At 40.7% G+C, this 23,943-nt stretch overlaps 1 protein-coding gene across 2 annotated transcripts in view; it reads left to right on the top strand.

Annotated features, from left to right (window-relative positions):
* The window catches only part of NEK6 (NIMA related kinase 6), an 82,523-nt gene that overhangs the window by 11,105 nt on the left and 47,475 nt on the right, over positions 1-23,943 (top strand). For both annotated transcript variants that reach the window (XM_063144621.1, XM_063144619.1), the window contains exon 2: positions 18,247-18,359. In XM_063144621.1, coding sequence (XP_063000691.1) covers positions 18,267-18,359 — 93 coding nt within the window. In that variant the 5' untranslated portion in view covers positions 18,247-18,266. The remainder of the gene's footprint in view (positions 1-18,246; positions 18,360-23,943) is intronic.

The raw sequence follows: 23,943 nt of genomic DNA, 5'->3' as shown, positions 1-23,943 counted from the left end.
CAGTTGCTGGGAATCTTGAGTGGGAAGGTGCTGTTGTACTCATGTCCTGCTTGTGGGTTCCCAGTCGACAGCTGGTAGCCACTGTGTGATCAGAATGCTGGACTAGTTGGACACTTGTTCTGATCCTTCATCTTATATTTTTAACCAGCATAGCCATAGGCTGGTTTGGGATGATGGGAATTGCAGACCAACACATCTGGAGAACACAGGTAGGGGAAGAGTGCTCTATAGTTTTAGCCAGAAAACTGGTACTCATTCCTCTCTCCCCAAAGGAGTGGCTGCTTGCATGTATGCCTGATTTTTCCTGCTCAATTCTCTTCTGAGCACCGTGATAGCATAGTTAGTAGAACATTCTGCACAGTTCCATAGCATTTGCATTCTGTTCTCTTTTGTGAGACTTCCTCTTTCCATTATTTATTTGGAATTGCATTCCTCGTCTTATTTGTCCAGTTTTTTTCTTCACTGGGTGGTGTGCATGTAGCGTATTGGACCTAGTTTTAGAAGCACCAGTCTTGTTTGCAAAAACTCACCATCACTGACAGGTGTAATGGCTGCTACTTTTGACTCAGAGCAACAGAAGGATTGTTCCTCTTTGTGTTGCCTCAATTTCACAAAGCAGATGTAGTGTAACAGGTTGGCCTTCCTTGGGACGTGGCTGTGCTTAGAGCTACAACCTCTGCTCTCAGTGGTGGTACAATAGTTATCTCTTTCAGCCTGGATGGTTACTACAACTGTTTCGGCTGCCCTAGCAGTAATGAAGCAGATCTAGATGTCAGGCTCAAAATGAGCCTCCATTAATGGCAAGACCACAATCATTACTCACTCACGTAAGAGACAGGCAAACAAAAACGAAATGGCACCAGGAGGCATCTACCTTCTGGGACTCCTGTGCTGAAACTCCACACCCAGTGGCAATAGAGTCTGAAGCTCCACCCTGGGCTCAAAGCTGGGTCTAGATCAGCCAATGCAGATACCTACAAGCATCACTACTGGTTGATATGTCACTTACAGGGCATGGAATGGATAAAAGGGAAAATCAAGGAGAGCTATATAGTAGTTACTATAAAAAAATAAAATGTATGAATTCACTGTGGGGGGAAAAGTAAAATGTGTTAATTCAGTTTTGACATGAAACACACTGCTGCTGTGGCTTTCTTGAGTATAAATGATTGCAGAAGTCTGGGTAAAACAATTTATCTTGTGGGAGTGTGGTCATCTGTGAGAATGGCTGGAATCTCACTGTCCTGCCATGGAGAAGGTTGTTTATCTCTTCCACACACATCCTGTTTGACTAAAGATAGCTTTAAAAACTAAACAGAATGCTTTTTGTAATTTTATAGTCTCTCCTTGTGTTTTTCTTAGTTTCCAACCTGTAAGATTATATTTTTAGTTGAGGGCGGCTGTTAATGGTGTATTTTTAAAAGTCCCTCGTTCCTCTCTCACACCTTTAAAAAACCTAGCAGTTTGTTTTCCCTCTAACATATAGATCAGTGAAAGGCAAGCAGAAAACTTGATTTGGTGGCCAAAGCATGAGTGTCTGCACAGAACCTCCCCGGATACTAATTCTGGCATTCATGCAATGCTAGGAAATTTTAAGAAAAAAACTAGTGCAGTGAGGGCAGGCAGGCTAAGCACTCTGGTACCGAAATGCATTTCTTCAATTATCTGAGAACATTGAAGTGTAGTCTTCAGGGTTTTCCTCTCTTATGGTTTTCCCTTGTATACATGTAAGATGAAGCTTCTGCTAGCAAAAGCAGGTTTCAGAAATCACAGTGGCTCTTTGAGGATCTAATAAGTCCCTCAAGGAGTTGATGTTCTAGTTACTTGACTTTCTTTCCAGAGGAAAACTGATTCTTTCTCAGAGAGGACAGCAACTTCTGTAATATTCGTGGGTACAACACACCACAGAGAGCTTTGTGTTGGTTAATGGAACTGTATTTATAACACACTCAAAGACATAGCTGGCCCTTTGGCATCTGTGGTAGTGTAAGCAAGTTTCAGTGAAGGGCTGCCGTGTGTGTTGTATTTCCCAAACCTTTAGTGGATAGGGAAAAGCAAGCAATGAAGATGCTTTATTTTCAGATATGCAGGAGTAACCATATGCAAACTTTCAGTGATTTTCACTCTGCCAGTATCAGCAGCCAGTAAAGATTTGGCTCTCCGTCTTTGCTCAAGTGCACTTTCTGTAGTATACAAAGGCTGTACTTGATCTCAGTTATTTATCTCATCACGAATATTGCAAAAATGGTCTAAAAGGTTCATAGGTAGAATATAGATTCTTTCATTTCCTTTTGGGGGCTCAGCTGATGTCCTTTGCACTTACGGGCTGTTTTGTGCTGAGGATGTGTGAGATGGATTTGCAGAAACCTGTGCGACCCTTGTGGTGTGGTGCGTGCTCTTCGGATCTGTGTAGATCTGAAATGTGTCACAGCTGTTTGGGAACTCTAACACTAATGAAATCTTTAAGAGTTCCCCTAAACTGATGCTAAGGCCCAATCTACACCAAGCAGGATATTGCACTATGAAAGCGGTATATGAAAGGCAGAAGCCACACTACTGCTTTATAGCAGTATTGAAGTGCGCTGACAATTGTTGGGGCCCATTGACACATACCTAATAATAATAATAAAATATTTATTTCTAATCCGCCTCTCCCTCTGGATAGAGGCAGGGTACAACACAAATACAAAACACCATAAAATCCATATAATTGATTAAAAACATATAAAACTAATAGATTATTAAAAGACATCACATTATTAAAAGGCATCCTAAAATTCGACTGGGTAGGCCTGCCGGAAGAGATCAGTCTTTATAGCTTTTTTAAATATAGAAAGACTGTTGAGTTGGCGGATCTCTCCCCGCAGGCCATTCCACAGTCTGGGAGCAGCAGAAGAGAAGGTCCTCTGGGTAACGGTTGCTTCTGCTGACTGGAGTAAATTCTTCCCAGAAGACCTGAGTGTGCGGGGTGGATTGTATGGGAGAAGATTGTAACACTTTCATAGTGCTATACTCTGTTTGGGGTAGATTAGGCCTATGTTTGGGGAGTGTGTGATAGCTGATGGGACTACTTTGTGACAATGTAAAGGCCTGGAGAATAGTTGTATTAACACAATGCCAAATCAGGGACAGCATAATCTTCAGGGTAAGATTTAGCTGTTATGTAGAGCTCACAGTTTTATTTAACTTCAGTTTGAAGATATGCTTGCGGTTGCTGTTTTAAACATGCCTGGAAAAGAATTGAATTGCATGTTTGAGCATATATTTATTATTTATGAAATTGATTACCCACTATTCATTATATCATGATATCACCTCATTTGATTTGCAACAACTGTGGTATCAAAGTTGGTTAAAATCACACAGCCTCAGAATGTCACGCAAATGTATCACAGCCCATGTCTGTGGTCTCCATCATTCCATTTTGCTGTGGTAGGTCTTAAAAGACCCCGAACTGTACAGAACAACTCTGCTGGGTGGGTTTTTGAGGAGCCAATGGAGGCAGTAAGGAAATCCTTCTTCGTTGCCTTCACTGCACAGTCGTGTGCACTGTGCTTGATGATCTTTGTGGAGAGCTTACCAAAGGAGGACTAATGTGTTTTATAGCAGGAGTTCCCAAGTTCCCTCTCAAATGTATGGGCTATTTTCAAGCTGCATCTTTATCTCAGTCCCAGGCATGGAGCCTTTCTATAGTTTGTAGTGTACGTTTTCTTCCCAGCCAGAATCGATTTGAGGTTTCTTGTATCCCCCTGGTTTATATTGATATGACTTGTCCTGTTTATAAATACGTTTTCTCCCCAGCCAGAATTGATTTCAGGTTTCTTGTATCCCTCTGGTATATATTGATATGACTTGTCGTGTTTATAAATCTAAGTTTATAATGCTTTCCCTCAAAATACCAATTTATATATGTACTTAGTTAAGGCCCACTGCTAGCAGAATAATAATATAGAATTTGCTAGTCCAGCATATAGGTTCAAGTGTATAAATATTATTTTTATGGTGTAGGAGAGCATTACATATATTTGGACATTATAGTTCTTATAGCGGTTATTTAATTGATATACAAATGTTAATCTTGACAAAGAATGTAGCTAAAAGGTGCTGTTGTTGTTTAGGAAATTTAGCAATGATTTTTTAAAAATAAAACAGATTATTGATTAGAAGCGCTTGCATGGCGCCCTTCCATTGTATTTGCAATGCTCAGGGTGGCTTACAACAGTTGGAAAAACCCCAATCCAAACAAAACAATATCAAAAATAATATAGCCATAAAAACAAATGAGGGCCTCAGATAAGAATCAATCTCAAAGCAGAGTGGTTTGCCACAAAAGATCCTCCACAGATCAGGCCAAATGCACTTTAAAAGAGAGAGCAGAAAAGGCATAGCCAGGTGCCAGAAAGCAAGAAGAGAGGGGGCCAAATGCACCTCCCTGAGGTAGGAAGTTCCACAATCTACACATGGCCTCTCGCATCACAAGAGCCTTCCCAGCATATCTTGGGGAGCATATGGGAGGAGACACCCCCCAACTTTTAGGTATTCTGGGCCCATGCCACACAATTCTTGACATTGTGTCTGGAAAAGAATAGGCAACCAGTGTAGCATTGATGTACTATGCTCCATGGACAACTACCCACTAACACTCTCGCTTTGCACTCCAGATCAACTGACATTTCTGGAGCCTCTTGATAGGGAGCCCCATCTAATAATCTAATCATCATGGGCAGGTCACATGTTAACTAATCCATTGCCTCTTGTTCTCTGTGTCAGTGAAAGGCAAGACTGAAATCTAGATTCGACATCTTCCAACTTTGAGGCTAATAGTAAATATTTTAATAACTCCCACTCTTATTTTTTGTTTGCTACTTCATTTTTGTGAATGTGAGGATGGGCCAAGACAGAAGAGAAGACAAAATTGTCCGCTATGCAGGCTCATTTATTTCTCCTTATTGTCACAAACTGTCATATGTAATCTATATGCAGTGCAGCAAAGAGATTCTGTACCTGGTTGTAAGAATGAAAGAACAGTGTAAATAATACTCTAGTTGAAAATTTTCATGGGTTAGTGGTCAGATTTGTGCCACTCTTTTGGAAGTATATGAAGAAATGTCAATGGGAAACTTGGTTTAAATCAGTAATTTAAAGACCTGTTTTTTCTTGTTACTTCCATGTCTTGCTAAATTAAATGAATATGGAGATATTACAACAAACTAAGCCACTCTCCAGAAAGAACTTGTCTTCGTTGGAGCTTTTTTTGTGAATGAATACAGTGCAGAAACAACTTACTGTATTTCTGTTGAAAGATTAATCTTGCTGACTAAAGACAGGAACGTAAACATGAGCTGGGTGGAATATGTATTTCAAACAGGATGGGAACCCTGCCACAAATACTTAAATGTAGGCTAATAATATTTGTTTTATTGACATCTGAAGCAAGCCAGCTCTGACTAACTTTACGTTTGTTGACTTATCGTTTGGCTTCAAGCTATGGAACTGTGAATTAAAATGGCTTTTGCACCTTTGTTTTAATGAATATCAGTTGTTGATACAAACAATGAGAAAAAACCTCTTGGCCTGAACAGATTTTGGTGCTTATATAGAAAATAAGGCTTAGCCTTTTGTCTCTAATACCCTGGTAAATCTTACTCAAAACTTTAACAAGACCCCAATCATGACACACACAGAAACCAGCAAATCACGCTAATTCTCATAAATGGTGCATGACTAAACTGCTAAAGAGGATTTCAGGATTTCGTTCTTAGCTTTAAGTTACAGGTAGTGTCCAATATATGCAAAACATCAATTTATTTTTGAATCAGCCTCTATTTTAAATCTACAGAAACATTGCCTATTGAACCAATTGATTTATTAGACTGCATAGAATATTCCGGTTTCTTATTCCATTCATCTCTGACCTTCTGAACATCTACTTTACTGCATTTTGAAGTACTTTTATAAACAGCTGTTGTGGGCTTAGCTTTCTGTAAGGAACCAAGAAATTCCTCCAACAGTACAGAAAGCGCTCAAGCACTCTTCTCTAACAAACGGAGAAGCTGAATGTACTGCAGACTAACACTAGACGGTAAATGATACCTAATCCGCAACACTGTTTGCATGTAATGACAACACATCAATTTAAAACTTATGGGTTGTCGGGGGTGCAGTGTTTCTTCCACTTTAGTGCCCAACCCACAATCAGCTCTTTTGTAGGTTATACAGCATGATGTGTGAATCCAGACTGCTGGGTTGTTTAGGGGCTAAACAACCCAGCGGTTAACAACGAAGAGTTTTAAAAAAACATTTGCCATTTGCTTTGTACGCTTTAAATACTATCTTCAAATATGGCTAGTGCAAGAGGTTTCCAACTTGTTCCTATCTAAGAAATTAGCAATTTGAGGTTTTGTCCTCCTCCCCATTTTAAGCACAGTGGAGTAGCTTCAAGAGAGAGATCTTGGGGATGTGCAAATTTAAAAACCTCTCCCCCCCAAAAGGCTCTGTCCAAACACAGGTGGGGAGCCTTGAGTGGGAGGGGAGTTTGTGTAGGGAGCAATGGACAATCTTTATACTCTGACTCATGGCTCAGTCAAGAGACTCAGAAAATTTGGAGTTGTGAGGATGAGGTATGTGCCTCTGCATAGAATCCCCACAATTTGGGAGCCCTTGGGACTGTGACATCCCATTTTGTACCACTCTCTAAAGCTGCATTAAGAACAGTCATTCCGAGGGAAGTCAGTTGAAGGTCAGTCATAAGTCTGGAAAGGTCTTTCATAACCTCCTTTGAGCCTTTCTTGCACAATTCCCTTATGTACCATCTGACAATTCTCTCTTCTGCCATCACTTAACAGCGCTTAAGTTCTGAAAGGTGTACGTTACGTATTGTCGTATTTTTGTGTGTCTTTTCATGTTAAACTGCTCTGCTTATGGTAATTTTTTGAATCTTCTTGAACTGACTCCTGAGAAAGGCAAGCAAAGGAGTTAAATCTTGTCAGGGATTTACAGTAAATATTCCTTGCTTTTGGAAGTGCTGTCAGAACCCTAATTGTTAGGTTCAAGTATATTTGTCATGTGCCAGACAGTGTCAGTCTGCTTGCAGTGAACCGGTTATGTACTCCCACCCAGAAGAAGTGAGAGAGTGAGAACCCAGAGGCTGCTTGTGTATTTTCTCTTTGCTTGTGTTACAGGAGGGAGGGAGGTGCTGCTGTTTAAAGTAGCTGGTAATTAGGTTCTACAAGGAAGCATATATTACTGTTGCTTGCTTTGCCAAAGCTCTTCAGCATGATGGATGTGATTTAAAGGTTGATCTGACTAAATTGCAGTGAGAATACTAACGACAAAGATATTTCTGTTGTGAAATATTCCTACAAGACATCATGGCTGTGGCATAAATGCTGTAAGATAATGGACAATAAAAGTCACACGAAAATAAGACTCTCTCAGGATAGGGCTGTTGCCTTGTCTCTCTCACACACACAGAGCCAGGAAATAATGTAATCACAAACCAAGGCCATCATTTAAATATATTAGTAATCTTGTGTAGCATCTTGACAGATTTATTTTATGAGCCAGCAACAGAGAGAACATTAATGGGCAGCAGAGAGGGAAGGAAAGCAGTATCGTTTTGGTGCTTAGTTTTCAAAATAGTTTGAATCACTTTTTTTTCACGGATGCCTCAGTAAATGGTGTTGTGCCTCTCTTATGCCTGTGTTTTACCTTAAGTATGTTTGTGTGTGGAAACAAGTCCTCTAGATTTCAAGTGTATAGATGTGTTGCATACTTGAGGTTTCTGCAGAACTTTCACATTACTTGAGATCAAGATCTGGCCTCTCCAAGAAGAGGCAAAATCGCTTTCATTTCCATGAGCTGCCCTTTGTTTCTGGCTGACACAGCACAATAATGAAGCTCTGCCATTAATGTCACCATTTATATGCACATTGTGTCCTTATTGCAAGCCTGTGGCTGAAAAGAGTGGGCTGTGGAGCCTTAGAAATGAAGTAGCAACATGTTTTCAGTAGTGGACGGAAGCCAGTCTTGGCAATAAAAGTTGAAAGGATACTTGGCCCCTCTTTGCTCGGCCGCACATCCTTCCTGTTTGCCACAGCTTGCCTTAGACCAGCAGCCATGGGCTGCAGCAAATGGTAGTGACAAGGAAGCTGAAGGACTGGTCCCTGTGCGTGTCTCTGATGGGGCACTGCCAGTCCCCACTGCTGGCGCTGAAAGTTGACTTAAGCTAGAGCCATCTACTATTCTAGAGTCATTATGGAAGCCCGTGTTTAGAGTTGGAGGCATTTTCGTAGTGCAGTCAGAGGGGAGACGTATGCTGATACTGTCTGGGCCAACTTATTGGAATTCAATCTTTTCTTTCAGTAGTTTATTTATTATGTTATTTCTATTCTGCCCTATAACAAATTAACTCAGTTAAGGAATCCTACAGCAAAGCTCTCAAGAGGAGCATGATATCACATTCTTACATGAATTCTGGAAACAGCCAAATTGTTCCAGAAACTTGAGGCAAGTTTGCATTATCCCTAGTTCCAACTATGCTCAGGACCATAATCCTGTTAATATGTCAGCCCTTTTTGCATAATCATCTGCATATTGCATGTGAAGGATCTGAGAGTTTATTCTTTTAACCTGCCCAAGCGACTTTTCAATGTCCTTGAACTGTACCAACTGAAACTCATCCGAGAACACTAGACAAAGCTGTGCTCTGAATACCTCGCCTGATTCACCCATTTTAACACTGGAGTAAAAATCTCTTGCATCTGCTGGGATTTAATATTGGAAATGCCTTGAAGACATATCACTGTTGCATGCAGAACATCCTTAGAGCTAGCATGTAATAAGCCCTGAACAATCACGAAAAGCTCTGCTGGGCAGCATATAGAAGATTCAGTAAAGGCCCTTTCTGCCCCTTAATATACCCGACCATAGGCACACACCAGTATGCAGTTGTATCCATCAGGAATTTTGTTCCATCTGCATGCAAGCCACCTCCAATTTTGTTTAATTGCTCTCAGTTCCAGAGTGTAACATGGACCTCTACAAGTCTTACTATGATGAGGGCACTCAGAAGGAATCATGTCAGCTGCCCAGGTCATTTCTGCATTCCACAGGTTGACCAGGGTTTCGACATGAAAACCAGCCACATCAGCTGGAAAACCCACCAGAGCTGTCTGGAAGGCATCTGGTTCCATTAGACTCTGGGCATAGACAAAAACCGGGGGTTGCTGGGGAACACAAGCAAGATGGTGATATTGCACTTGTGTCTAGATGTGAACAGAATGCTGGACTAGATGGTTTTATTCAGCATAGTTCTGCTTATGTTCCTACATTAGGTGAGTGTGTTGGGGGTGCAAAAGCAGTGCACAGTTGAGACAGTTAAGGACAGTTCCCACTAGAAAAGCAGCTGGTTAATGAGACACTGAGGCTTATCTGTAGAGAAGGACAGCTTCTTTGTCCTTTTGCCTTCTAGATTGCCTGACATATTTCTTGAATCTGGACGCTTGGAGTTCCTAATGCTTAATGGCATTGTTGGGTACAGAGAGGGCTGAGTGCCAGCCATATGGGAAACAGCTGAATATATACAGCAAGGAAATAGGTGTGTTGGTGCAAGGAAAGAAGACATGTGGCGGGCACAAGTCTTGCTGCTGTGCTTTCTGCTTGGGAGGAATTCCTTGCTACTCATGCTGTTTGTTCATCAGGGGGAATAATTTGGCCTCTGGATGTGATCTAGACATCCAAAGATACATGCTTATACCTGATTAAGCTGATCACAGCTGTTATCAAGCCCGGTTTGGAAGGGGCATGCACCTTGAGCGTCCATCGGGGTGCATCAAATGTAAACAGAGGCTGCTGTTACTGAAGTTCTTTCCCTTAATGGGTATCCTGTAACTAATGATCCTGGGCTTTGCTACCAAATGCCTTGGGCATTTTTGCCTTCCAAAGTGCACCTGTCAGATTCCTGCAGGGGGTGGTGAAAGCTTTTGTTTTTCTAGCTTCCTGGAATGATTCACTTTGTGGGAAAGTGTGTATATGTGTGGATCAGCCGCACTTCATAGAGAGATTCCAAAGCTTTATGTGTTTACTGTGAAATGCAGAAACATTCAAATTGAGGAATCCTTTTAAGTGATTGGATTCCCCCACATGCTGCAGTTGGATAGGCCTTAATATAATGAGCTGAAATATTTTAGGGACAATTCTTCTTTGTTACAAATGTTTTTCCCTGCTGGTTCAGGAACAAGTAAATTCCAGGCCAGTAACTTGCCTGCAGCTACTTAGGAAAGCAGAACAAGAACATCCAGTTCTGAGAAGAAAGAGTTGCTTGGACCATCTTTCTTCTTGATTGAGTTAAGTGCTCAACTGAAGGAAAATGTCATAGCTTTGCTTTCCTTTATTGAGAAGAAAATACAGTAGAAGTTGGCTGCAGGCTTGATTTATACTCAAATATTCTGATTGATGAGCAGAAATATCCCTGGTGCCTTGTCACTGAAGCACTTAAACACACACACACACACACACACACACACACACACACACACACACACTTCTGACACCTGAACATTTCAGAGATTGTTCCAGGCTTGTCAGAGAGCATTGTTTAATGAAATATATGGCCCAAACCTAACCAGGCTTGTTTCAATGAAAATCCATTTGATGCCAGTAGTGCTTAGAATGTTGTATGATTCAGTGTAACAAAATCAATGTGATGTGAACCAGTGTAAAACAAATATATTCCGAAGTTTGGTTTATGGATGTACTTCTGCAAACCTATATTCATAATGCAGGTTAAATTAGTGGGCAGGTCTACATGCTCACCTGGTCAGTATTAGCTCAGCAGTCCTGTCTGTGACTCTACAGTTAGTAAAATATTGGGAGTATCTGGCAAGGCAACATTGGTATACTCCTGACAATCTTTTGAGAAGAAAGAATTACCCATGTGCAAGCACCACAAGTAATCATAAGAGTAATCTTTATGCTTAGTTTGAAAGCCAGTGCACTTTTAGTTAGTGTATAAATGGCATTGAATGGGAGATCCTCTCTATGAAGTTGTGACATGGTGGGTGTGTTCATACAATTGTGCATGGCCACCATTTGTATAACCCCCATGGTGCACTGTGGGTTGGTGGGTTATCTGAACCTGGCGTGCAGTGAAGCAGGGTTGGCTTTGTACCCACTCTACAAGGTCTACTGTACGTCAGGGGATTATGCAAATGGTGGTCACACTTGGGACCAGGATACCTGAGAGAGTGCCTTCTCCCTTACCAACCTGCCCGGTCACTGAGGTCATCCGAGCGCCTGCTCCTGGTGGTTCCACATAGATCCATCCTCCGATTGGAATCTACCAGTGGAAGAGCCTTCAGCGTGGTGGTGCCCCTCCTGTGGAATTCCCTGCCTCTGGAGGTCAGGCAGGTGCCAATCTTGTACTCCTTTCAGCGCCTCCTGAAAACATCTTTATTCCAAGAAGCCTTTCTTTAACATGCAGCCTTGGATTTCTGTTTTTGCTTCTTTTAAATTTTGTTTTAACCGTTTTATTCTGTTTTTATTTTCATTTTACCTTGTACACCGCTCCGAAATGTTTCAATGGGGAGCGGTATATAAATATTCTAAATAAATAAATAAATATGGTTGTGTGGGGAGAAGCCATGATAGCTTCTTCCCCTTGCACAGTCTTCTGAACAGAGTTGGTTTCTTTTGCCAAATCATTAGTATTGCTAATGTAGTGTTTACACAAATGTATTTAATATATGTGGTAATGCGGATGCAGAGGGGATCAAAATAAATATCCCTTTCCTGTAATGTGTAGAGTTTATAGCCTTCCTTTCTCAAGGATCGAGTGGGGAATTGCACAATTCTCCTCTTGATTTCTCCCATAATTCCTTTTACTCATCAATTTGATGCAACTGCCATTAAGGGCTCTTTCCAGTGTTTCTACAATAAGCACAGAATACGTGAGGCACTTTAAAATCTTGTTAAACTCACATAATTTTTCGTGAGAAGATTGGTCAATTGGAATTTCTGCCTAGCCTTAAGACAGAATTAGAATTTGCTGGAAATTGCATAGTTGAAGAATGATGCTGAAAGCTTTATCCTTTGCAGCATTTCATTTATTAGTAGTGGAGAGTAGAGTGCGTTATCCAGTTACCTTGCCTTGATTTTCAGAAACAAAACTCTACTTGGATCTTCTTGCGTTCCTTAGTAATACCAGTAAGGCATAGCCCAGGCCTTGCAATCAAGACAGATGTTGCAGAAGTTACCAGTCTATAAACAAACATATTTTATATGTAAAGGTCATATTTAATCATTGAGGTATGCTAATGGCTTGAAAGAAAAGGCGAACTCTTCCAGTCTACAGAAGCTTTTCCATTTGGTTAATTGTTTACTGGTTAAAATAGTTGTGTTCCTCTTTTCTGTCACCAAAAGAAGACACCTCGAAGCAATTCTTATTTGCCAATGGTGAGCTTGTATAGACAAGCCTGATCCCTGGTGTGATATCTCATCCTTGAGAAACAAAAATGAAAGTTAGCCAAGAGCGGGAATTTCCCCTTTCAAAAGCTTGTCCTTCACTTCCTGCTCTGCTCTCTTGAATGTAATAGTTAAAACAATCCTTCTGAAAATAAATGGCATTGGTATGGTTTAAGCACTAGGGCTCCTGTACCTTTGAAAGACAACAGAGGGAATTGTCTTGTCAGCTGGGGTAGGAGTTTTAAAAACAGGCCCTGTCAAAATCCACTCATCTATACAAATTCCTACTCCCGTTTCTTTTCAGAACAACTATGCATATTGACTGGTTGCTAAACCAATTAAAACGTATTATTGTAACTAACTAAAGCCTTTAGAGCCTTTAGACAAGGTTGGAGCATAATACCTTTTGACATATATAGTTTTTTTGCAGTGTATAATTATGTCTGTTTAGAAACAAGAGATGGATTTCTGTTTGGCTTCTGTGAAGATACTACTTGAATGGTAGATATTCAGCAAAACAGCAGTTCTCCATGAAATGGGAAATAAGTTTCTATGGTATATGTTTGGTAGAGTTACAAATATTCATAATTTGAGAACTGAAACCATTTAATTGCTCAGAGAAGTGGGGTGCAAAAATAAGGGTCCAGGATCACTCATATTTGATGAGGGCTTCTCTTAGCAATCCTCTGGTGACATCCAGGCTGGACTACCATAATGTGCTCCATGTAGGGCTGCCTTTCAAGATGGATTGGAAGTTTTAGCCAATGTAGAATGCAGCGGTATAGGATTGGACTGTTAGTCAGAGTTCTGTTTTGATTTATTTATTTATTTATTTATTTAAAGCAGTTCTCGGCTGCCTTTCAAGGCAGAAGCCCTCACAAGGCAGCTTCCATCAATAAAATACACAAATAGTTAAAATATTAAAAGACAAATTAAAACACAATAAAATAGCAATTAAAAACAATAAAAGCTAACAATAAAATCAGCAGCAATAACAGTACTCACCATGAGAAGGCCACAGTCAGATAAAATGTTTTCAAGGCCTTCTTAAAAGCCTTCACGGATGGTGCATGGCAGACTTCCGATGTGAGTTCTCTCTCTTCCAAGCAAGCTTCTTGTAAGAGGAAGAATGGGGCATAACTTTGAAGTGCTATTTTTATCTGATTTTTAAGAGATGCTTATTGTTAGGACTTTATCAACTTTCAACATGTGCATAGTGGTGGCAAAATAAGTATTTTGCAATTTTCAACTAAATGATATAACTCTTGTCTGGGACAACGGTGAGGAATTGAAACAGTAGGCCATGCTAATAAGTGATTGTTTACCAGCAACTGAAAATAACATTATAAACTGTTTCTTGCCTTGTTCTTTGTTTGGGAAGTGGGGCGGGGGGGACGACTAGATTTAAGTTTCATTTGGTTAATACACACCTAAGTAGTTAAACCTCCATGTTCCATGATGACATGTCTGCCTTAAAATAAAGTTAGCAAAATCTATAGAGCCTTTTACTGAGGGTGACTTTGCTACCTACAGAAATAGGCATATGCCACCTACAGAGTGTGCATCTTCCACATGCTGTCCTTCCTCTCTTGTTGAGTAATCTACCTATAGCATGTTTGCCCCCAACATCCCAGAATAGCTGCCAGTTTTGAGCAGGACAGTGTGTCCCTTAGGTGTCAGCGAGGATCAGCCCTGGTGTCATGTGAGCCGATGCATATCGCTTTTCAAAACTGATATTTCATCGTTACTCTTTCCAAAGCTGTGCAAGCAGAGATGCTTTGAAACACGTACTAGCCCAGCTAAAATACTTGTGGCAGCTATACTACGCTGAACTGTTAATGGCCCTCCCTGTGGTCTGTGGTCTTATCGTAAGCAAGTGTACCTTATATTCTCCGCAGCACTGAAAAAGGTGTGAGCCATCTAGGAACATACTTGCTGTGTGTATATGTATGCGTTGTTTATTGGCATTCCTTCTCAGTTTTAAAAGTTATTCTGTTTTTGCTTGAGGACTGAGGTAAGTCATTGCTCAGTGAAAGTGAGGACAGCTTTTTGGTATCTGGTTCTTATATTTTTAACATGGATTGTATACAATTCATGGGTGATAAAGCCAAGCCTGGATATTGGCAAATATTAAATCATCCTTGTGTGATCTCAATAGCCTTTCTGAAATAATGTATTTTTTCCTCAAAAGTTTGTGTTTTTCAAAATTGTTGAATCTAGTTGTACAGACAAAAGCTACAGGCTGCTGAAATATCTAAATCAGTGTGTGGATGACAATAAAACGTCAACAGCTTCAAAGGAATTAGAACTATTACAGATATATATGCACATTAGGTTTGGCTGTTTGCGTCTCGGTTTCTGTAATTCAGTTAGTCATCCACTTCCTGTGCTTTTTCAAAATTCTGCAGTTCAGTCACATCAAGACAGTCTGGTAGTCTTACCCTTCATGATGTAGGGACATTTGAAGATTTTGTAACAGGTCTGGATTTTACCTCTGCCCATTCCCAGCAGTTGCAGCATACACTAAATTCCCTTTTTATCTATTGACTCAGAATATGAGTACGTACTGTTATGTAGCTTCTAAACTTGAGTTGGAATTGGTCTTTAGGGAAACTTTGCACTGTAAACATGACCTCATTTCTGAATGAGTAAGACCAGAAGTATGTAGTGAAATTGACAGCCATTCATATTGTCCAGCAGAATGAGTTGCGCTTTGCTTCCTAGGTTGGAGCTTTAGGTTTCTTGCCTGCCCAACATGCTTCCCATTTCAGTCCTTTCATTTCCATAGGAACCTAAATGAAGGTCTATTTGCAGTGTGACTATATATCTGCATGCTTTCTAGGCAAGTAATCTGATCAGAGTGCCTGCTATTTAGTCTCCCAAATGTGGACTTTGAAGGCTGCTTCTGATGTTTCTTTATATTAACACTGATCTTGAGATCGGTTTGATGAAAAGCAACATCAGAAGTGGTCTTAGTGCTGCTCCAGTTTTCAAAAACAAAAAACAAAAAAGTGAAACTAAATTTCAGGCTATCCTACAAAACTGCAATTCTGGACTTCTTTTTAAATGTGTGTGTGCCCTTAAGGTGCCACAAGTTTCTGTTTTTGCAGCAGTAGAATAATGTGGCATCCTCTTTTTATCCCCCTTGCTAGTTCATTTGCTGGTTAACTTCTTTCACTGCAGTATGTGTTTTAAAATCTGTGTTCACAAATGTGTCCCAGGAGAGCATTTCTGTTTAAGTCTCCCTAGGTTTACTGCTGCTTCCTTCTTTATTCTGACTGCTTCAGCAGACTTGTGTGAGGGTGGTGCTAACTTCTGGATGTGCTGCAGTCTGTTCTCAGGGTCCTCTAGAAATGGGATTCAGAGTCATCCCTCTCAGTTGCCTGGGAGAGGCAACATCCGGTATTTGCACTGACTGATAAGGCATAGTGTGTCATGGTACAATGATTTGATGCCAGGATAAGTTATAGAGGAGATTTTCCTGGCAATGGCATGCACCTGACGAGGGGAAAGAAAATAATCCAGACAGACCCAAGCTTTTTAGCTGGTTTGTGTAATAAGTCATTTTACAAAGTACTTAACAAGCATCTGATGGCAGTTCATATTAAACTTCAGACATGGGAAAAACTCTTGCTGGCTTGCCTCATTCTGGAACCACAATTGCCCTTGGTCACTCATTCACTTGAAAGCTCAATAGCGAAACATGACAGTAACTCTTCCATTCTTTTTTTCTTCTGAGCATGAAGAGGCTTTTCACCCTTAAAAGGAAAATGGGACTTGGTATCATTCCAAAATCTTCTAAATACATAAATAAATATCTGAGATAATAGCAAAAGACGTAGTGACAGTCACTAATTTGGAAGGCTTTAAAAGGGGGCTAGACAAATTCCTAGAGGAGTAGGCTATTAGTAGCTACTAGTCCTTATAGCCATGTGCTACCTCCAGTGTCAGAGGCAGTGTTCCTATATACGTCAGTTGCAGGGGAACATGAGTAGCACGGTGCTGTTGCACTCATGTGCTGCTTGTGGGTTTTCCGTTGACAGCTGGTTGGCTAATGTGAGAATAGACTGTTGGACTAGATCAGTGGTTCCCAAAGTGGGCGGTACCGCCCCCTTGGGGGAGGTGGAATTGCATAGGGGGGCGTTAAGAGGCAAGGGGGCAGCAGGGGGGTGCCAAGAGGCAAAGGGGCGGCAGGGGGGCGCTCGAGGTGGTCTTTTCCATACCAGGAGTTTTGGTTACATAAGGAAATTTCTGATCACTATCCTGCTCCTGGTTGTATTTCCAACATCATATTTGGTGGAATGTGGTTTTAGTGTGGTCTGCCTACTTCTCTCCAAGCAAAGAAATCGACTCGAGATTACTAAACGTGGTGATTTAAGACTCCTGTTAAGTGACTTTAAACCAGACACTGGGAAACTGGTATCACTTCATCAAGCCCATCCATCACATTAAGAATTTACAGAATAGTGAGGTACTCTACCCTAGTTACTAAATGTGATACCTAATATTCTTGCTAAATGACTACCAGACTTTGAAAAGATGATATCACTGGATCAAGTTCATCAATTATGTTTAATTGAATAAACTAAAAAAAATGCTATTGGATTTTGAATAAATATTCAATTAATTATTACTGTTTTTAATTTTATTGTTATTATCTTCCTTAGTGGGTTGTTGAAAACCGCTATTCTGAATGATTTTTATAGGGTAGGGTAGGGGGCACTGGGCATGAGTTTGTGGAACCAAGGGTGCGGTGACCTGAAAAAGTTTGGGAACCATTGGACTAGATGGACCCTTAGTTTGATCCTGCAGGGCTCTTCTTATGTTTTTAACATTTCATGAATGTAATCATACGAATGAATCCAGTCATCGTAGTCTAACTTTCATATGTTTATTCTGTTACATTTAAGTAAAAAATGGTCATAAGAGCAGCGTAACATTTTTTTGTGATGTTCCTTTTTCTGGAGCTTGAGGGTTGACTGCTGTGGGTGTGGGTGTGTTTCAGGATAGCAGAGGATAGTTACAAATGGGTATTTAAAGTTTTAAAAGTTATCTTGATTTGATAAAAATGCCTTCTTGATGGATAGTTGTAGCTTTTAAAAATGGAAAGCTCTTCTTTTTTTTCCTGCTCTCCTCTCCACCTGATCCCTCACAATGTTGCTTCCCCCACCCATCCCTTAAGATCTGCGAGTCAAAACTTGACAATGCTATATTTAAAGCATTTGAAACAAAAGGGGTAGTTGTCTTTGCTTTCCAGCAGCTGGAAATGGGATAAAAGTCTTCCACAAGGAGATTTCCAGTTTTATTAAGGGAAATTTGGCAGTCCTCCAGCAATGTTGTCCAGGGAAAGCGTGAGGCAGGTCAGCTCTTGACTTCTTGGGGACTCTTACTCCTCCTGTCCTGCTGACAGTGCCCCAGTCCAGCTGCCGTTCTTTCTTTATTATGCTGCACAGATGCATGGTTGTATGTATGCACAGGGTCCTAAGGAAAAGGGGCTGGGGTGCCAGAGCTGCTGTGAGCAGTGAAAGAAAAAGAGGAAGGAATGGCAGCGAGACAAGGAGATGCTGGCTGCCTTATAAGGGAGAAGGTCACATTGAGCTGTTGAGCTTGTGATGTTGGTCAGAGCCTTCTCTGAGGTGGGGAAAGAATAGGGCTTCTTCGAATGCTTTCTTGTATGTACCCCACTAGAGCAGAAAAGCACAATTTGGTTTTTCCCATTAGTCTACTTGTCTTCAGATACGTGGGTGCCTTTGCTTTGACACAGTTGTTTTCTTGTTCCAGCAGAACAAGTCTGGCATGTTACCATGGAAGGACAACACAATCATCCGCATCATCTAGGGGACCAGAACAACCCACTCTGCAAAGTGGCAACCCAGGAATACCAGCATGATGCCCAAGTAAGCAGCCATCTTCTTTCTTTCTTGGTTATTTCCTTGAAGGTTTTAAGGTCATCCATGTTAGCAACTTTTAAAATAACTCAAAATTTAGGACCTAAGCAGCTTGATTCATTTCCCCCACCCCCTGCCCTGCCCAAAATTAAAATACTTCTGTAGAAAAATTGACAACTTTCTGAACTGTACTTCAAGCAAGAGGTCCTCCATCATATCAGCTTTGCCCTTGTTCTTTATGTGGTTGTAATTCTCTGAAGGAGCTAGTGTGGTGTAGGGGTTACAATACCTGATTAGGACTGGGGAGAGCTTTTTTTTTATCTCTTAGCCGTGATGTTCAATGACCTTGAGACTAACCTACTTCACAGGGTTGTTGTGAGGAGAAAAGCAGGAGGAGTGGAGGCACCATGTGTGCCACTCCGAGCTACTTGGAAGAAAGGTGGGCTATAAATATAATTAAATAAGGAAGGCCAAAGGAACTGTCTGTATTCTAATGAAAACACAGGAGGATCTATTGTTGGAATGTAATTGTTGCAGTTGTAGTAATTAATATATTCAGTAGCTGTACTGATAGTAGAGCCTTCAGAATAAGAAGTAATAAATTCATCTACTCAATACCAATACATTCAGATATTCTCTCAAGGTGGTATTTGCCTCAGTCTTTTCCCCTTCCACAATTATTAATAGGTATAGAATAAAGCAGGGATGAGGACTGTGTTGCTGGACTACAACTCTCATCATTCCCCACAATTGGAGAAGGTGGGCAGGGCTGATGGGAGTTGCAGTCTGCCAGCACCTGGAAGGCGTGTTCCCTAGCCCTGGAATAGAGTCAGATATATGTGCACAAACAATTGTATATCTGAATGATAATTCCCATTGCTTTTTAAGCCACGTTTGAGGTGTTGGTTTTTTATTAATTAAAACTCAAGCTCTCCCTAAAAGCAACTGCCTCTAGAGCAACTATATGCCCACTGCTGTTGCGTCCCAGACATTTCACGTAACCTCTTTCTCCAGATGCCTTACCTCTCCTACTGTTGGCTTCACTGAAATGAATTGGGACCTTGTGTCTCAATCTTTTCTTCACTACTGTTAGTTAAATCAGTTTCTCCTCTGCTTCAGTTGCAGCTATTTTGACATTTGTTAACATTTTTCGGTGACTAAGAGCCATGCCACACTTTTTTTTTTTTTTTTTTTTTGCACCTAGTGAGAGAATTACTCATGCATGCTGAAGAGTCCTAATCTAGTACTAGTACCCCTTAAACAGTGGGCTGTGGTTGCCGATTGATGCTACAGAATTATGAATTGGCCAAAGCTGCTGCTGGAAAAACAGCAACATTCGGATTGAGAAAGTCCCACTATTCCTTGCTTAGCTAGTTCATTAAGGGAGCAGAAGCAAAGCACAGCTTTGAGATTTACAAAAACAATAAGTTGCCTGTGAACACATGGTGCTCAACTCTGCATCGAAATACCCTGTGTGACTACAGCCCTCCCTCCCCTAATGCAGCAATTTGTCATATTAAGTCATTTAATAGTAATTGATCTCCTCGAATTAGCCAAGTTACATTTTGAGCAATTAGGGTTAATTACAGCCTCATTTGGCAGGATGGAGCCCATGTAATTATTTCATGAGCAAGATTAGGAAGTGTTCTTATACAGCAGATACATTCAAGGCAACTTAGAGCACATGTTGGAATTTGTAATGGCATAGTTAAGTGTAATTAGTGGCTAATAATTCGGTGTTCTCTTGTTGGCCTGATGCTCGGATGCCTCATTGTCACATGTGGTCATTTTTACGGTATGTTTGGCCTCTCCCATCATCTTGTTAAATTTGTAACTGTCTCTATGCTCTTGAACTGGAAATGAAAGAGGGAGAGCAATGAAGATGGTTAAGGGTTTGGAAAACATGTCCTGAAGAGAGGCTTTAAAGAACTGCTGGAAAGAAGATTGTAAAGGGAGGGTGTCATAAGAGTTTCTGCTCTTATTGAAGAGCAGAAAGTATTGACCAGGGCTCTTGAGGGATGGACAGTTTGCAGCGTATTTAAGGTGTTGTGAAACTGATGTAGATTGGATATTAAGAAACATTATTGACGGTACCAAGAATTGGGCGATAGAGCAGATTACCTCTGGGTTTTATACTAAAATACCTCTGTATTTTATACTTACTGTTGTTCCCCGCCTCGATCAGAATGGAGAGGCGGGTAAGAAATACATTTATTGTTGTTGTTGTTGTTATTATTTTTGGAATTACTTTCCTTGGCTATTTGAGGGGGATCTGTTGTACTCTGGGACTCATTCAGTTTTTTTGGTGAGCTTCTGTTTAAATATTTCTGATCTTGTTGTTCTAGACTTATTGAGCTTGTTGAGTACGTTATTATATATATATTCGATTGAAGTCATTTATTGCTGCATTATTGGAATGGGATTGGATGTGATTTGATGGAACTTTGAATTGAACGATTTTCTAAATTGTCTGTTTATATAATTGATTGTAGGCTTTAATATTTCCATATTGGTAAGAGTAAGTCTACAATAATAGCTATAATTATTAAATCATTTGTGGTGTGTTATTGGATTATTGAACACAGGCAGATTAATTATTTTAGAGAATTTGGCTTTTGGTTTCAAAAACAGAGTTGGTTTTATGGATACGTTCTATATATTTTATCATTAATCTCAATGGGTGGTATAGAAAGAATATACTAGAAATAATCCCCAAGAAAGAGTAATTTTACTGAAGTGGATTCTCTAGGAAAGCCTTTCCAAACTTTGTGTCTTCCAGATATTTTGGATTCCAACTTCTGTCAAATCCAGCCAGCATGGCCAGCAGGCAGGGTTGATTAGAATTATAGTTCAAAACATCTGGAAGGCGCACAGTTGCAAAAGTCTACTCTTAGAACCTCAAAATGTGATTGTCTTGGCAGAAATTAAAAGGTTTGAGCAACTTGTAGATGGAACTAAATGATTGTAAAAGAGCAGTCGGCACATCATCCAATCAGTATGGAGTCCTGAAGGGTCAAAGGATAACCCCTTTAAACGAAACCAACATTCATTCTAGCACTATTGACCAAAGCACTTAAGTAGCTACAGTGTGGGATGTCTTCCTCAGTAGTGAATGTTTTGGTGCCCTCAGTGGATGGTGGTTTCTTGGAGAAGCTGATTATCTTGGTTTTCCTCCCAATTTCTAGACTTGCAGAATCTTGTAATCCAACTAAACCTCTTTTTGACTTTCCCCGTGCTCATGGGCCTCCTTTCCAAGCCACAGAAAAGCAGTTCTCTGCAGTTGCCACATTGTCAATGAGACATCTGCTTGTCCTAAGATGATCTCTTGTCATGGTCTACTTCTCATGAGCCCAGGAGCTATAAGGGTCTTTTTCCCACTCCATTCTTCCCCATTAGAGATGCTCGCTACTTCTGCCGTCTTCAGCTACTCCAGCTTGCTCTCAGCATTGCTAACACCAAGGCCTTGGCTCCTTGCAAACAAGAAGTCCAATGCTTCTTGCGGTAGGCATCTTTGGCCATGCAGAAAACGTTGCAAACACCTCAAGGTGTGTCGGTCTGTGCTTGGAGCTTTGTTAATGACAATCAACTGCTTGGCCCATTGCCCAGAGTGCTTCTTGTGCAACAGGAAGGTACAAATCCTGCTGTCTATGCCAAGTTCTTTGAAGCTTTCTCAAATGGCCATTGCTGCATTGGTTTCTAGCCTTTCCCATCCAATTCCTCTTGAGTCCAAGACTCATAAGAACTGCTCATTTCATCAGAGTCACTGAAGTATTTCTGTTCATTCATCCTACTGATGGGATACTTGTCTGAATTTTCACAATATCCATATTCTAGAGTGGGGGGATGGAGTTACCGCAGCAGGCATTTTTGGGCATGGAGTTGACATTACAGTAATTCTTCAAGAGGAGTATTGGTGGACAGTGGCAGAAGAACATTGCCAAAAACATTTTTAGCTGACTCCTCCTTCAAAGTTTCAAGTTGGTGTCTTTTTGTGGAAGCTGGTTCTCAGGCAGCCGTCTCAGGTCGACTCAGCCTTCCATCTTTCTGAGGTCAGTAAAATGAGTACCCAGCTAGCTGGGGGAAAGGTAACTGCGACTGGGGAAGGCAATGGCAAACCACCCTGCTTCTAAGTCTGCCAAGAAAACGTCAGCGAAAGCAGGCGTCCCTCTAGGAGTCAGTGATGACTCAAGTGCTTACACGAGAGGTTCCTTTCCTTTGCTTCCTTCCACAGCATGCTCGAGAGGGTTACTTTCTTCTCTCTTATAGTGGAGCTCAAATACTAATGATCTTAGGAAAGTGAAACAAAGTCATGTGATGCTTTCTTTTACTAATAGTTAGGCTTCCTCTCTAAATAAGTAGTATCCACAGAAAGTTATGCTCTGTTTATTTGCTTAAGTTTGATATAAAATAAGCGATTGTTGACATTTATATTGGATTTCATCTTTAGTATTCTAAGAATATGTAGAATATTTTATGATTCATAAATAATAAAAAGAGAGACCCGGATGAGGTTTTAATATGCCTAGGCAATCTTTCTGTTGCAGAGGGTTGGAGTAGTTTATGTGAACCATTGAAACCTTGTGATCTTGGTTCTGAAAGGGTGAAGTATGCAGCAAAAGTTAAAGCATTATGTTGTCCACATCGCATGACAGGCACCTACGTAAGAATATAAGATGACCTGCCCAGAGCCTGAAAAGTCTCGGATGCCATAATCCGCACATAAGGGCTCAAGGAGAGCTGTGCTGGGTCCGACTAAAGGCCTGTCTAGTGCAACGTTCTGTTCCAACAATGGCCAAGCAGATGGCCCAATGGGAAGCTCAAAAGCGGGATATGAGCACAGTAGCTCCTTCCTGTTAATGTTCCTTACCAGCTAGTATTCCAAGGCATACTGCCTGCAATACTAGAGGTAATATATAGCCATCATGACTAGTAGCCATTAATAGCCTTATCCTCCCTCAGTCTTAATAACTTGCATTCTAAATGACAGTGCAGAATTGGGAATATATAGTAATAGTTGCTTTGTGCCTGTCTTGCTTGAGGGTGGGAAGGAGAGTGTTTTGGGAAAGGGTATGAAGTTACAGCATTGACAGATAAATTGGTTGTGTGTCACAGTTTGTTGAAAACATGTCCCGGAAGAATTGAAGAGGTGGTTAAGAACCATCCCTTGCCACTCGTCTGTTGTATTTATATTTAGTGTTTTAGTTAACCTTTTCCTTATGACTCACAATAGAACTTTCTATTTAGAAGTTTTCTAATTAGAGTAAGTGAATATATAACCATAGATTGGGCTGTGTAGAATTGCTGCCAGTCTGTTGTCAGACCAATACTGCGTCGGTGTAGGGTGGAAGAGAGAGAATGCTCTTTGCTTCACGGTGGCAATAGCTCAGAAGAGAACATCTTTAAAAGTCTGCATTTTATTATTTCTACTGCCCACTAGCCCTGTCACTTTTATCATATCATATTTTAGGTGCTTGGTGCTAGTGCAAGAAATTATTTTTGATTAGTGTTGATTTATTTGAGGTCTATGCTAGTAATCTAATAAAAATGGCTTCCAAAGCAGCCCCGTGATTTGGTTATCGGTTCCAAAGTATGT

This window comes from Elgaria multicarinata, chromosome 19, assembly GCF_023053635.1.
Source record: "Elgaria multicarinata webbii isolate HBS135686 ecotype San Diego chromosome 19, rElgMul1.1.pri, whole genome shotgun sequence".
Lineage (NCBI taxonomy): Eukaryota > Metazoa > Chordata > Lepidosauria > Squamata > Anguidae > Elgaria > Elgaria multicarinata.
The sequence above is the reverse complement of the archived record's forward strand: the minus strand, read 5'-3'. Positions and strand labels throughout refer to the sequence as shown.